The 13535-nt window shown below is 45.8% G+C and overlaps 1 protein-coding gene across 1 annotated transcript in view; it reads left to right on the top strand.

Moving 5' to 3' along the window:
- Positions 1–5296: 5296 nt before the first annotated feature.
- The window catches only part of NR3C2 (nuclear receptor subfamily 3 group C member 2), a 206703-nt gene continuing 198464 nt past the window's right edge, over positions 5297–13535 (top strand). The window contains 2 exon segments of the mRNA NM_001132477.1: positions 5297–5422; positions 10796–12548. Of these exon segments, the coding sequence (NP_001125949.1) occupies positions 5389–5422; positions 10796–12548 (1787 nt within the window). The 5' untranslated portion in view covers positions 5297–5388.

Genomic DNA, 13535 nt, shown 5'->3' with positions numbered 1-13535 from the left:
AATTCTCCTTTCTTTTTATTTTTCTTGAAAAAATTTCTATCCTTTTGCAAGGAAAAAATACACTTACGTAAAAAGACGAAAGCAACAAACTTTGTTAAGAGACATCTCAGAAAACAACTAAACATTGACACTGCTAGGCACACATATTTCTCGGTTGATTGGGCTCTCTATGAATGGGCATTGGAATGAAGAGTATTCCTAACCATCTAAAAACCCATCTTCTTTGAAGAGATCCCTCTGAGGCATCACTTGTGGGGTGATTCCAAGCAAAACCAGTATCAACTTCTCTTCAGATGAGGGAGACTCAGATCTTATCCCAAAGTTGTTCGCTTTTCAGGGTGTCACAGGACCACCTTTTGTCTCATAGTCAGCAGAGGAAAATATAAAAGTGGTTTACCTGGGGGGAAACTTAATCATTCAAATGTTTGGGCAAATGTTTAAAGACTCAGATATCAAAAAACAAATAAAGCTTTGCCTATTAATAATTGCAAGATCCCCTAACATCTCTCTCAAGGGGTAAGATAAGCTGATACTGTAAATAAGGGCAAATGGAATCCCCACAAGCTATTTTGTGAAAAAGTTTCAAAAGAATATCCATATCTGCTTAAAAACTCAACCTTAGCTTTGTAATACCAAACTGTTTTAAAAGCAGGGAAGATGAAAATTTGAGACAGTTTGTGTGTGTGTGTGTGTGTGTGTGTGTGTGTGTAAAATGGACAAAAGAAATACAGGAAGAAATCTTATCAATTTCTAAAATGTTGCAGTTATAATAACCCCACTGTACACCCTAATTTGATCAAATTGTCCTTAATTGAAATCATTGATTAAAATAGTGGTGGGAGTACCTAGCTTAAGAATTGTTATAGAAAATCATTTTGTAAAGGAGGAAACAATAATCAATGCCCAATTTGTAAGTTTTGGAAACAATTTACATTATATAGGTTACCTTAAGTAGGGGGGGTTCTTTTTATCCAACATTGTGTTATGAAAAATTTCAAACACACAAAAAAGTTGAAGGAACTTTACAGTGAACACCTGTATACTTAGCACTTACATTCTACTATTAATATTGCACTATCAACATGCTTTATCACATATCTATCCATCCTTCTGTCCATTTTACCAATCCACCAATGTCACTGCATTTTATTTTTGATGCACGCATTTCCAAATTAGTTTGCAGACATCAGTACACTTCCAAATAGTTCTTTTTAAAACTCACTGAATGTTATTTTTCAAAACATCTGATACGTAAATATTTTCTTGATCACCATCTTAAGATATACCTTAAGAATGCAGCAAATATGAACCTAGAAGCCTTTCCTACAAATAAGAAAAGCCAAAAGGTTGTTTTACTAGAGGCCAAAATGTTACCTTGAGCCAGCTAAAAACCGAGTCGTGCCAAAATTGTGTAGGTGATGGAGGCAATGGGAAGCTCGCTGTCAGGACAGTGGGAATGTGGAAGGAGAAAGCCAGTGATTGTTTTAACGGGGCAGCTCGGTGTTTAACACGGGTCTATGTGGGAAGGGATTAGCAACTTTCATAGCTATTTAGGAATAAAACGGGAAAGAACCCAAAGAAGGGCGGGGGTGGAAGGGGGCAATAGAGCCTGCAGAAGGAGTGTCAAGCCAGAAAAGGGGTGTGTGTGTGGTCAGTTCGTGGGGTTTAACTGAGTCAAAAGAAACCATAGCAGGGGAGCCGGTAAGTGGTAGTGACACTCACACTTCTCCCCTCTCCCAATCCCCCAGTCTTCCATCTAAGGGTGTGTATAACGGTGCGGGGGACGAGTCTGGGGCAGAAGCGTACCTCGCACACGCGCGTGAACACGCGCGCACACACATGCACACGCATACATATCTCCTGACGTGGTGATCTCCGTGGCCGGGGTGGGAGCGTGGGACTCCGGCGAGGCTCCGGGGCAGCGGGCGCGGGAGAATCCCGGGATCCGGGTTCACCCATCCATCCTCTGTCCCCCGCCGCGTGCCCGCGCGCCGCCGGCCGCCCGCCTGCCGGGCCCAGTCGCCCCCCTTTCACTTTCGCGTCTGCGTAGGTGTCTGCCCGGGCGGGCGCGAGGGCGCGGGGGCGCGCCAGGAGACGCGGGGGCGCGCGGCGCGCCGCGAGCGGAGGAGGAGGGGTCCCGGGGCTCGGCCCCTTCCTCGGCTTGCCCCGCCGAGCCGCCTCCGCGGGCGTCTGAGCCGCCGTCAGAGCGACGGGACCGGTCGCGACCGCCGCGCCCCAGGCAGCTCCCCGCACGCCTCCGCGCACAGACGCCCGCTCCCTCCTCGGCGCCCCCCCACGGCGGGGGTGGGGCAGAGGCGCGGCGAGCCCGAGAGGGGCGGGGAGAGGAGCAGCCTCACGGGGTGGGCAGCCGAGGAGCAGGAAAAGAAAACTTTTCCCTCCCGCCCCCCGCGCGAGGTCCCCAGTCCTCGCCTCCCCCCGCAGGTGGGAACTGCACCTGAGGCCGGGAGCGAGGTCAGGGCCGGACTTTGGAGGGCTGCGGGCAGGGCTGAAGGGGTTGCGTGTATTTGGGCTCAGTTTTCCTTTGGCCTCTGGGTTGTCAGTGGCCGTAGTGGGAGGGCGGCCGCCGGCGCCCCTGCCCGTTTCCCACCCGCGGGTGGCCGGACGCGGTGCCGCCGCCTCCCGCTCTTGAGGGTGTGACCCGGGGAGGTGGGCGCAGGCTCCCCCTGCGACCGCCCCCTCACACACGCGCTCGGCCGCCCGAGCTGTCACCGGCCACCCAGGGCCCGGGGAGGAGGCGCGGAGAGTGGCGCTGCGGAGCGGCGGGCGCGGGATCCTCCTGCCGGACTTCCCGGCTCCCAGGGACGCCGCTGTCAACGCCGGGCGGACGCGCAGCCCCGGGAGAGGGGCCCGCCAGAGGCCCGGCCGCCGCAGCTGGGGGCGGGCGGGTGCCCGCGTTCCCCTCTGCGCGACTTGGCGCCGCTGCCTCGCCGCCTCTTGTAGGGTAACAGCACTATTGCTCTACCCACCGTCAGCAGGGCGACTGCTACTGCCGGGATTATCATCCTCTCCATCCTCACCGCCGATCAGCCAATATTGGACTTGCTGGTGGCGGCGGCAGCAGCGGCGGCGGGAGTCTAGCCGTTCCCCTTCCCCCGCCCCAGCCTCCCCACCATGTCCTAGAAAAGGTGAGTGCAGCGACAGTCACTTTGCGCTGACAGCGGCGAGAGGGGGCCCGGAGAGCGCAGGGGCGGCCCCGGGCAAGGCAGGTTGCGCGCCCAGGGCAGAGGGCGCGGGTTGGCGAGCGGAGGTGGGATGCGGGCAGGAGACGAGTTGCCCGCTGGCGGCCCTGGGGCAAGGGTGCTGGGTGGCGGGCGAGCGATCGCGGCGGCTGCCCCTGCACGGTTCTAACCTAGATTTTGCAAGAAGCTGAGATCCAGGGCAAGACCGGCCCTCCTCAAAGGAGATAAAAACTTAGTAAAAGAGACACGTCCATTCCTTTAATAATGAATAATTCGGCAACGCTTGCGGAGCCGCCGCCGCCTCGCGTGCCCAGGCTCTAGGTCCGGGACTCCCCTTGCTCCCGCCCGCCGCCCGCGCTCTGCCGGCGTGCGATCGATGCCCAGTTCGCTGGGCCGGGAGAGTGCGCGTGATGGTGGGCCCCGCAGGAAAGTTGGGACGCTCGGCGGGGACTCCTGGCTGCGGGGACGCCGGGGGCAGCTCCGCGCTGGGGACCGAGGGGCATTAGAGTCGGGGGTCAGGACCAGCTCGCGGCGCTGCCGCTGTCGCCCCTATCTCCAGGGAGTTCCTGACTGGAGCGGCTGAGAGTTCAAGTCTCAGCCCTGGGTTAGGGGTCGGGAATCCCGAAGCTTAACTAACTGTTAAGGAGAGGAGGGGCCTTTGGGCATAGGGTGTCCCCCCGTCCCCCGCCTCGGGCTTTGGCGGGCGCGAAGCGAGGGTGAGGCGGGAGGCCGCACAGCTGCCGCCGCCTGGCTGCGGGTCGCCAAGGGCCGGGGGACCAGATTTAGGTGTATACGTCACTGATGCTGACTCCGGGCCAGCGGGGAGCCTATAACGGGGCCTTATATGCGGAGCCTAAAAGTCCTTAGAAATCAAAGTTAGGAACCCCATCCTTTTGCTTAGTAACTGCAGCATTTGGGTGGGCGGGAGGAGAATCGAGGAGGGGGCGGTTGGAGGGAAACCGAAATTTCTTCATGCAGACAACCGATCCTTAGAAAACAGTTTGGTTCCTTCCCCCCTCCTGTCTGTTTCTCCCACTTATGTGACCCACCCCCTCCACCCATTATAACGTGAATATCCTCGATGGTAAGCTTGCTTTCAAATTGAACTAGTGGAAAAATCCAATACTAAAGTAGTAAGTACAGTGACAAAATTATAAGGAAGTAGAAGAGCAGCTCTTGACCCTGGCACTTCTTTCATTTTTCTTTTTCTTTCTTTCTTTTTTTTTTTTTTTTTTGGTGTTAGGGGTCTAAGGGATGGGAGGAAGCCTGTGTTTAAAGGGTTTTTCCAGCACGGTTAAAACTAAATACAAATAGAGTGAACGTGATCGTCTTGCTCGCTGGCAGCGAAGGCTGCTGCTGCTCTACTGAGAGGTAACTCTGGAGACAGTGGAAAGGGGCTGGGAGAGGAACCTCGAGGGTCGGGTGAAGCCCACCCAGAGTCCTCCCCGCGCGCGGACGCTGTTGGGCGGCGCCAGGGTCTGGGCTGCAGCTCACCTGGAGCTGCAGGTGGAGAGCGTGAGGGGACGACACTTTGCTCGCGGAAAAACCGACTTCTTCCGCGTCACCACAGTTTTCACATCTCTCCAGATATCCTGGGGTCGGCCAGGAGAGCAGGGTGGACGTAAGCAAGTTTGGGGCGGCCGAGCGATGGGGGTGGGGGCAGCTTGCGGAGGCCGCCTGATGTAGCCACCGCCCGGCACCCCAAGCTCCCGCCGCGGCTGCGGCTTTAAGGAAGCTGCCGAGTCCAGGCTGTGTCGCAGCAACTTTGTATCAGTCATGTCGCCCGCCTGGTGACTGACAGCCTGGCTTGTCCAATAAGAAGCCCGCCTGACCCGTGCGGCGTGGAGCCTTGCTTCTCTTCGGGCCAATAGGAAGGGTTCAGGGGGGCGGGATAGCAACCTGAACTTTATCTGGACATGTGACCCGCTTTTAAAAGGGCCAGCCCTCCAGCTGGCCCACTCCCCCTCCGGGCTTTCGCCCGCCCTCTCTCCCTCCCTTTTTTGCCCGCCCTGGCCCTGCCCCTGCCCCCTCCTCTCAGCCCCTCCGCGCCCGGGGTGTCATTGGGCCCGGGAGACCGGAGCCAACTTCAGGCTGCTCAGAGGAAGCCCGTGCAGTCAGTCACCTGGGTGCAAGAGCGTTGCTGCCTCGGGCTCTCCTGCTGCAGGGAGAGCGGCACTCGCTGGCCTGGATGTGGTTGGATTTAGGGGGGCTCCGCAGCAGGGGTTTCGTGGCGGTGGCAAGCGCTGCAACAGGTAGACGGCGAGAGACGGACCCCGGCCGAGGCAGGTGTGTAGGGGCGCGCAGCGGGGCACCGCTTGCCCTGCTCGGCGTGCGGCCGCGGCGCGGGAGCGTGCACTTTGCAGGGAGAAGTGGCTGCGTAATCCGGAGGCACAGTCAGTATGGTGCTGTGTGCTTGTTGTTTTGTTTTGGTTTTCCACTTTTCTCCCCCTTTGGCCGCCAGAGGACTATTTTGGGAAAGTTTGGCCACTTTGGATAAATGCCCTCCAACTAGCAGCTTTTAACTGCCTTTGGCAGTGGGAGGTCTACCACCCTTCCCTTTACCCAAAGATGAATTTCGGATCATTTTCCTTGTACAATTTTTAAAGGACGTTTGAATAATATTTCTTTCCTTTATCAATTGCGGAAGCTCCCAAATCTCAGCCGGAGGTGTAGCGGCTAAGGGCAGTTGAAGGAGATATAGATCCTAATAGATCCTGTATAAAAGGGGCTCTGGAAATTCGTGCATTTCCCGTTCGCTAGCATTCGCGAAACTCTTGAGACAGGCTAGGCTTCCTATGGCATCAGTTGGAATTTTAAGGGCAAGGGAGAAGGGACGAAGCTTCTTTTGGTGGCATCCTTACTCTGCTACTGAATTTTAGGTGCGTGGCTTTCCCTACTCAATTTAAAAAGACCAGATTTAAATAATAATGGTTTATGGCACCATCAGTTTTAATTATTTATTATGACATAGGAGTTAGGAAAACTTTTGATAGCAGACGAGCTTTTGAAACCGCCGAATTTTAAAGGCACCAAATTGCTTCTTAACATTTTGTATTGCCATTTCTCTAGGTGCTGTTATTGATGATATTTACATAGTAATGATAACAGCATTCTCCATCTGTGAAGTCCTGCTGTGAAGTTTTAATTTTATGTTTGACATCGTGGCAGCTGTCATGGAAAAGCTTGAGAGGAGAAGTTTTAAAAAATAATTTAAAGTGGAGCTTTTTCCTTTAAGGGAGGCATAGTTTTGTTTGGCGATTTTTGGAAAGATCAGGTGGCTCGGTAAATTAGGTGAGTGAATAGAAATCAGGTGTGCTCAGTTCTAACTGGTTCTCCCGCTCTCTTAGGTGACCTTGGGCAGATTTCTATCATTTACCTCATCTATAAAAGAGAGGAACATAATAGTTATGTAGTGGGGAATGACAAAAAATAGTTACATATAGTGAACTTTTACAACTATGCAGTCTAGAGATGATTGTGAGATTCTTAAGCCTTAGTCTTTAAAGTGCCATCTTATAGTGAAATAAATATTAAAAATGATGCCTTTTCTATCATTTCCATCATGATGAGATTGGGTTTTGGGGGATACTAAAAGTGAAAGTGTTTCCAGATAAAATACAAATTCGCAAGAATCTTTGTTAATATTCCCGAAAAAAGTACTTCCTTATGGAAAAGGGCAATTTAACACAGACTGTAAAACGTAAAACTTTAAGGTCTTCCTTTGTGAAAACAGCATTTCTTTTGTGTTTGAGAGCATATGTATGGCTTAAAGTAGCACCTCCACCAGTGCTTTTCCTTCAGTGAATTTTTTTTATGTTTCGGGGTGAGGCCCATTTGCATGAAAATTAAAAGTTCATAATTTTTTTTTGCATTTCTCCTAAGAGAATCTTTGGTATGGTTTCCACTGTGAGGCAGGCAAGCCTGATTTTTGTTAGTTAGATTTGTATACCTCTATCTGCTTCATTTTATACTTTAGTAACATAAACTTTTTCTTTATCCTCTAGATATTAAGTTCTATGAGGATCATATTCATCGACTAGTATTTTCAGTATTCACTAGTAAGTACAGGTTGACTGAAATTCTGCTCAAGCAATGGTCATTGTGCCAGTTGCAAAAAGATAACCTCGGTTTCCTGGATGACATAGGAAATAAATTCCTAACTGGACCCATTTGTTTACAGAAAAGACTAATTAAAATACTAGGGAGACTCAACATAAAATATTTCAATAATGCTATTTGAAAAATATCTGATCTTAGAAAAATGTTTGCATAGAAGCCGTGCAGATGCTAGATGTCTTGTATTCTTTTGTGTTTGACTATTGCCAATCTGTATTGTTTCCTTTGTTGAGAGGTGCATTAGGTTGGTAGATGAGAATACCTTGAACAAAGTAATTTAGATTTCAGCAAAGCCTTTTGCAAATTCCTTAATGAGACTCCTGTCAATAATGTGATGAAATACAGCCTATTTTATGTTATTAAGGGAGTTCAAGGTTAGCCAAACAGGGCTTGGAAAGTTGTGATCAGCTGTATGATGTTAGCTGATAAGGTGCTACCTTGTCCAGGGCTTTAAGACTGTCTTTGGTGCCCATCATCTCCAGTATAGATTCTCTTCAGGGTCTTCTGTAGCCTCACAAATGTGGGATATAGTTCTTGCTTTAGGGCCGAGTGCCGAAAAGTGCAGAATCTTAGTAGATGTTCTTTGAGAAAAAGGTGGAGTGGTCAAATTATTTGAGGAATGCTGGATTAAAAAGTAAACAGAATCTCCCAGAGGTTTTGATATGCAGATTTATATAGGGAAATTTCAAAAAAGCCAAGAGTGGACCGCCCTTCCCAAAAGACAATTTGGAGAATGGGTTTTGGAGAGGGGTCTGGGTGGGGGTCCCCTTCAGACCCAGGACAGAGAGCCCTCTTGTCTATGACCAAGAAGAGAATGAGGCTATGTGAGTGAGGCAGAGTGTGCCAGTGAAGGCCTTCAGGTAAAGTTGTTGAGACAAGAGTAACTTCCAGGCATCTGGTTAGATGGTGGTGCAGTTTGCCAAGAGAGCGAATGTGAATTTGGGGGTGTGTAGGGGGAGAGATGTGCAGAAAGTGTTCAGTTTTGAATACAAATAGACATATTTATTGTGTTGTTTAACGGATTTGGATCTGAACCATTTATACCTTAGCTATATAGTCATTCATCTTTAGTATGGGGAAGACAAAATATTCTTAGGTAGAAATAGAAGCAGCACATAATATTTACTGCTATTTTTCAATATATAGCTATGACTAAATTGTTTTTTAGTAAAGCATAAAAGGCTAGTCTTAGCTATTTGGATCCCAATTCACTGTTTTTTAGTTTAGTTTTCTATCAACTTTTACTTGGCTTTCATCCACACCAAACTTTTTGGCTGGAATTACTATTAATAGATAACTACCTCAACCTTCGTAATTTTATTTATTTTCTACTGTTTTGTGATTGATTTTTGATTAGGAATTCATAGGATGTTCTTTAAGTGAAAACATACTACATAATTGGTAGATTTTAATGTTTGGAAATTGAGTATTGATATTATAATAGTCAAAAATTTTTTCAATCTAACCACTTGGGATACTGTAGTGAAATTGATCATTTCTGCCCTTTCAGAACATAAACTGTAGTGTAAAACACAGAAAAGTAAGAGGTAATTATAATACTTGGACAATTTGGACATTAAATTTCTTCATAGGGCTTTGTGCTATCTAATGCAAATTTATTTGTGACTCCAGCTAAGATTTATCTAATGCAAATTTATTTAGTAGCGTTATTTTTCAATGTTAATACATGTTCTGTAACAAAAGGACTTCCTGTTTTTTGTTTTTTTTTTAAAAGAAGGGAAGGTAGGCAGGGTGGAGATAGTGACAAAGAGGGGAAAGGATGAGAGGCCTAAAATAAAACTTGTGTATAGAATGGCAGAAACAGCATCTTTTAGATCAGGACTTTTATTGGGCCATAGATTGTTTACAGACTTTGAAATGTTTGAAAAATGAATAATACAGATTTTAGGAGTTTTAGAATACTAAAATGTAAAAATAAAATTTTACTGTGAGTGAGTTAATTTCCTTTAAGATATGTTTCTTTAGAGTGGTGGTTGTCAGCCAAGGGTGATTTTGCCCCCCATGGGCATTTGGTAATGTCTGGAGACATTTTCAGTTGTCACAACTGGGGAGGCAGAATGCTACTGGCATCTAGTGGGTAGGGGTTAGGGATACTGCTAAACGCCTTAACAATGCATTGGGCAGACCCTCTACAACTAAGAATTATCAGGCCCAAAATGTCAATGTGCCAAGATTGGGAAACTGTGTAGAGAGACTTGTGATCAAATTGCAGCTCCAACACTTGGTTGTGTGTCTGGTGCCTCAGTTTTCACACTTGTATTATTTGGATAATACTTTTATCAGTCATTCAGGGTTGTGTGTAAGGATAAATGAATTAATATATACAAGAAGCTTGCAATACTGCATTAAATTATATGGGTAAGAATTATATCAATATAGCCTATTATGAAGATTCTGTCTGTGAAGTAAATTGATCTATAGAGCACATGGATATGGTTATATATCTGAAACAACGTTGTGGGTTGCTTGAGGATGGGGATTGTGTCTCTTTTGTTTATCGCTGCCTATTCACTGACTGGTCTAAGGCCAAGGATGTAGCAAGCACTTGGTAAATATTGTTGAATGAATGAATTAATGCTTAAATTTTCAGGGCTCCTCTCAAAAGTCTCCGTTTACCATTGAGAGTAAACATTTCTGGTTGTTGGCAGTCGTTCTAGCAGAGGTACCACTGGTACCATGCACAGGTCAGAGTGCATGTCAAAGTCCTTGCCACTACTGAAATACAGAGAAGACACCAGACATTCCTGAGTTGTCATACAGCCCTTCTGAGATATGGACCATCTTAATCAGAATGTATAGATCTTTTCACAACTGACATTAAATTATCTTCATCACTAATCTAAAGAGAGTCTTACTTTAAAAAAATCAAAAATTATTTTTCCTATGATAATTCACTTGGTATGTTTATGTTTGGAAAGAGTAACTTTAATTACATTTCCATATTGTTTTTAACAAGGCCATGTATTAAATATGGAAGGCAGCTTCTATATGATCCAAAGACTCCAAAGGCATTGGAGTCAGAAGATTTAGATTTAAACCCAACTTTGTCACTATGTCTTTGACTTTGGGCAAGCCACCCACTTCACTAAGTCCTCTATTTCCTTTTTTTGCCTGCCTTAACAATTCCCAGGATTACTTTGAATATCTAATAAGTTAACATTTGTAAATATTTTTTGCAGACTCTAAAGACTGTATTATAGTAAACATGTTACTTTTATTTAGATCCAAAACAGTTTTATATGATCGCTTCTCTTGTTCTGACATCTCGACAAGCTGTAGTCAATACTCTGTTATGTCAGCATCCAAAAAGGTAACAGTTTTAAATTAGCTAGAAATGTTGCTTATAATAAGTAGAATATGTTTTGTGGCTTAGTAAATGCAATTTTAGAGTGTCTTTTAGAGTAATATTGCTATAACTGACTCTAATTTTTTAATGTAAATTTATTTGTTAGCGATGGAGACCAAAGGCTACCACAGTCTCCCTGAAGGTCTAGATATGGAAAGACGGTGGGGTCAAGTTTCTCAGGCTGTGGAGCATTCTTCCCTGGGACCTACAGAGAGGACCGATGAGAATAACTACATGGAGATTGTCAACGTAAGCTGTGTTTCCGGTGCTATTCCAAACAACAGTACTCAAGGAAGCAGCAAAGAAAAACACGAACTACTCCCTTGCCTTCAGCAAGACAATAATCGGCCTGGGATTTTAACATCTGATATTAAAACTGAGCTGGAATCTAAGGAACTTTCAGCAACTGTAGCTGAGTCCATGGGTTTATATATGGATTCTGTAAGAGATGCTGACTACTCCTATGAGCAGCAGAACCAACAAGGAAGCATGAGTCCAGCTAAGATTTATCAGAATGTTGAACAGCTGGTGAAATTTTACAAAGGAAATGGCCATCGTCCTTCCACTCTAAGTTGTGTGAACAGGCCCTTGAGATCATTTATGTCTGACTCTGGGAGCTCCGTGAATGGTGGCGTCATGCGCGCCATTGTTAAAAGCCCTATCATGTGTCATGAGAAAAGCCCGTCTGTTTGCAGCCCTCTGAACATGACATCTTCGGTTTGCAGCCCTGCTGGAATCAACTCTGTGTCCTCCACCACAGCCAGCTTTGGCAGTTTTCCAGTGCACAGCCCAATCACCCAGGGAACTCCTCTGACATGCTCCCCTAATGTTGAAAATCGAGGCTCCAGGTCTCACAGCCCTGCACATGCTAGCAATGTGGGCTCTCCTCTCTCAAGTCCGTTAAGTAGCATGAAATCCTCAATTTCCAGCCCTCCAAGTCACTGCAGTGTAAAATCTCCAGTCTCCAGTCCCAATAATGTCACTCTGAGATCCTCTGTGTCTAGCCCTGCAAATATTAACAACTCAAGGTGCTCTGTTTCCAGCCCTTCCAACACTAATAACAGATCCACGCTTTCCAGTCCGGCAGCCAGTACTGTGGGATCTATCTGTAGCCCTGTAAACAATGCCTTCAGCTATACTGCTTCTGGCCCCTCTGCTGGATCCAGTACATCGCGGGATGTGGTTCCCAGTCCAGACACACAGGAGAAAGGTGCTCAAGAGGTCCCTTTTCCTAAGACTGAGGAAGTAGAGAGTGCCATCTCAAATGGTGTGACTGGCCAGCTTAATATTGTCCAGTACATAAAACCAGAACCAGATGGAGCTTTTAGCAGCTCATGTCTAGGAGGAAATAGCAAAATAAATTCGGATTCTTCATTCTCAGTACCAATAAAGCAAGAATCAACCAAGCATTCATGTTCAGGCACCTCTTTTAAAGGGAATCCAACAGTAAACCCATTTCCATTTATGGATGGCTCGTATTTTTCCTTTATGGATGATAAAGACTATTATTCCCTATCAGGAATTTTAGGACCACCTGTGCCCGGCTTTGATGGTAACTGTGAAGGCAGCGGATTCCCAGTGGGTATTAAACAAGAACCAGATGACGGGAGCTATTACCCAGAGGCCAGCATCCCTTCCTCTGCTATTGTTGGGGTGAATTCAGGTGGACAGTCCTTCCACTACAGGATTGGTGCTCAAGGTACAATATCTTTATCACGATCAGCTAGAGACCAATCTTTCCAACACCTGAGTTCCTTTCCTCCTGTCAATACTTTAGTGGAGTCATGGAAATCACACGGCGACCTGTCGTCTAGAAGAAGTGATGGGTATCCGGTCTTAGAATACATTCCAGAAAATGTATCAAGGTAAGTTGGTTTTCTCCATTTTTTTTGGAAGTCATGGCTTTATACATGTTGAAGGTTAGCATTATCTTTACAGTCGATAAATTTAAACACATTTCAGATTACTGTTTTAAGGATGGTCATATGGTGCTCCCCTTTCATGTTGATATAATGTTATTTTTTTGAAGTAGAGGGAAAAAACATTCTTAAAATGTCTTAGAAAATATCTGCGTTGATTTTGAAGGGGCATATGTAGGTGTCCCCCACTCCCCATTGCCTGTTTTAGGTGTTGGGAAAATTTATGTTTTACTGCCAGTTACTATGTAAATACAGTAATTTAGCAGACTAGTACTAGATTTTTTTTTCCTTTAGCTGTTTGCTGGTTTACCAAAATTGCTTTAAGTTAGTTTATTTGTGGTCTTAGTCCTTTTTTTATTATGGCTTTCTTTCTTAATCATCACTTCATCAGTTGTGAAAACCAAAATTGAATCCTGTATCTGTTACCCACAAGCTTCCCTCCCTTCTGCCCTTTTCTAGGTAGGTTAATTATATGAAAGTTGTGGTTTTTCAATACAAATAAATCATTTCCTTAACTGTTGAGAGCTTTTAAAGACTCAGCATATCTAATATTACTAAGTGGACAATCTTGCTTTCTTACTTATATTGGAAGTGAAATATGTCACTGCAGTTTTGAATTGGTATATTTATAGCTTTTCAGATCTGCAAGAAGACATATTTACTGTAAAATATCTCTTGGTTTCCTTGTTGCAGATAGCATTTTGTATATATTTAGAAAAAACAAGGAAGAGGTTTTAGATATGACTATAAAGGGTGGTTCTAAGTTATACAGTGAATACTTGGATTGGACTTTGCTTCAGTACTGTTTTTATTACATGGTTGTGATAAATTACTCCTTTATGGACCATATAAAGAATAGATTTCCTTGGTATAGTTCATTTCTTTGGCATCCAGAACTATGTGGATAGTTTCCTTTATTTCATTAAAAATTAT

Source organism: Pongo abelii, chromosome 3 (assembly GCF_028885655.2).
Source record: "Pongo abelii isolate AG06213 chromosome 3, NHGRI_mPonAbe1-v2.0_pri, whole genome shotgun sequence".
Lineage (NCBI taxonomy): Eukaryota > Metazoa > Chordata > Mammalia > Primates > Hominidae > Pongo > Pongo abelii.
This window is presented reverse-complemented; position numbering and strand designations above follow the sequence as displayed.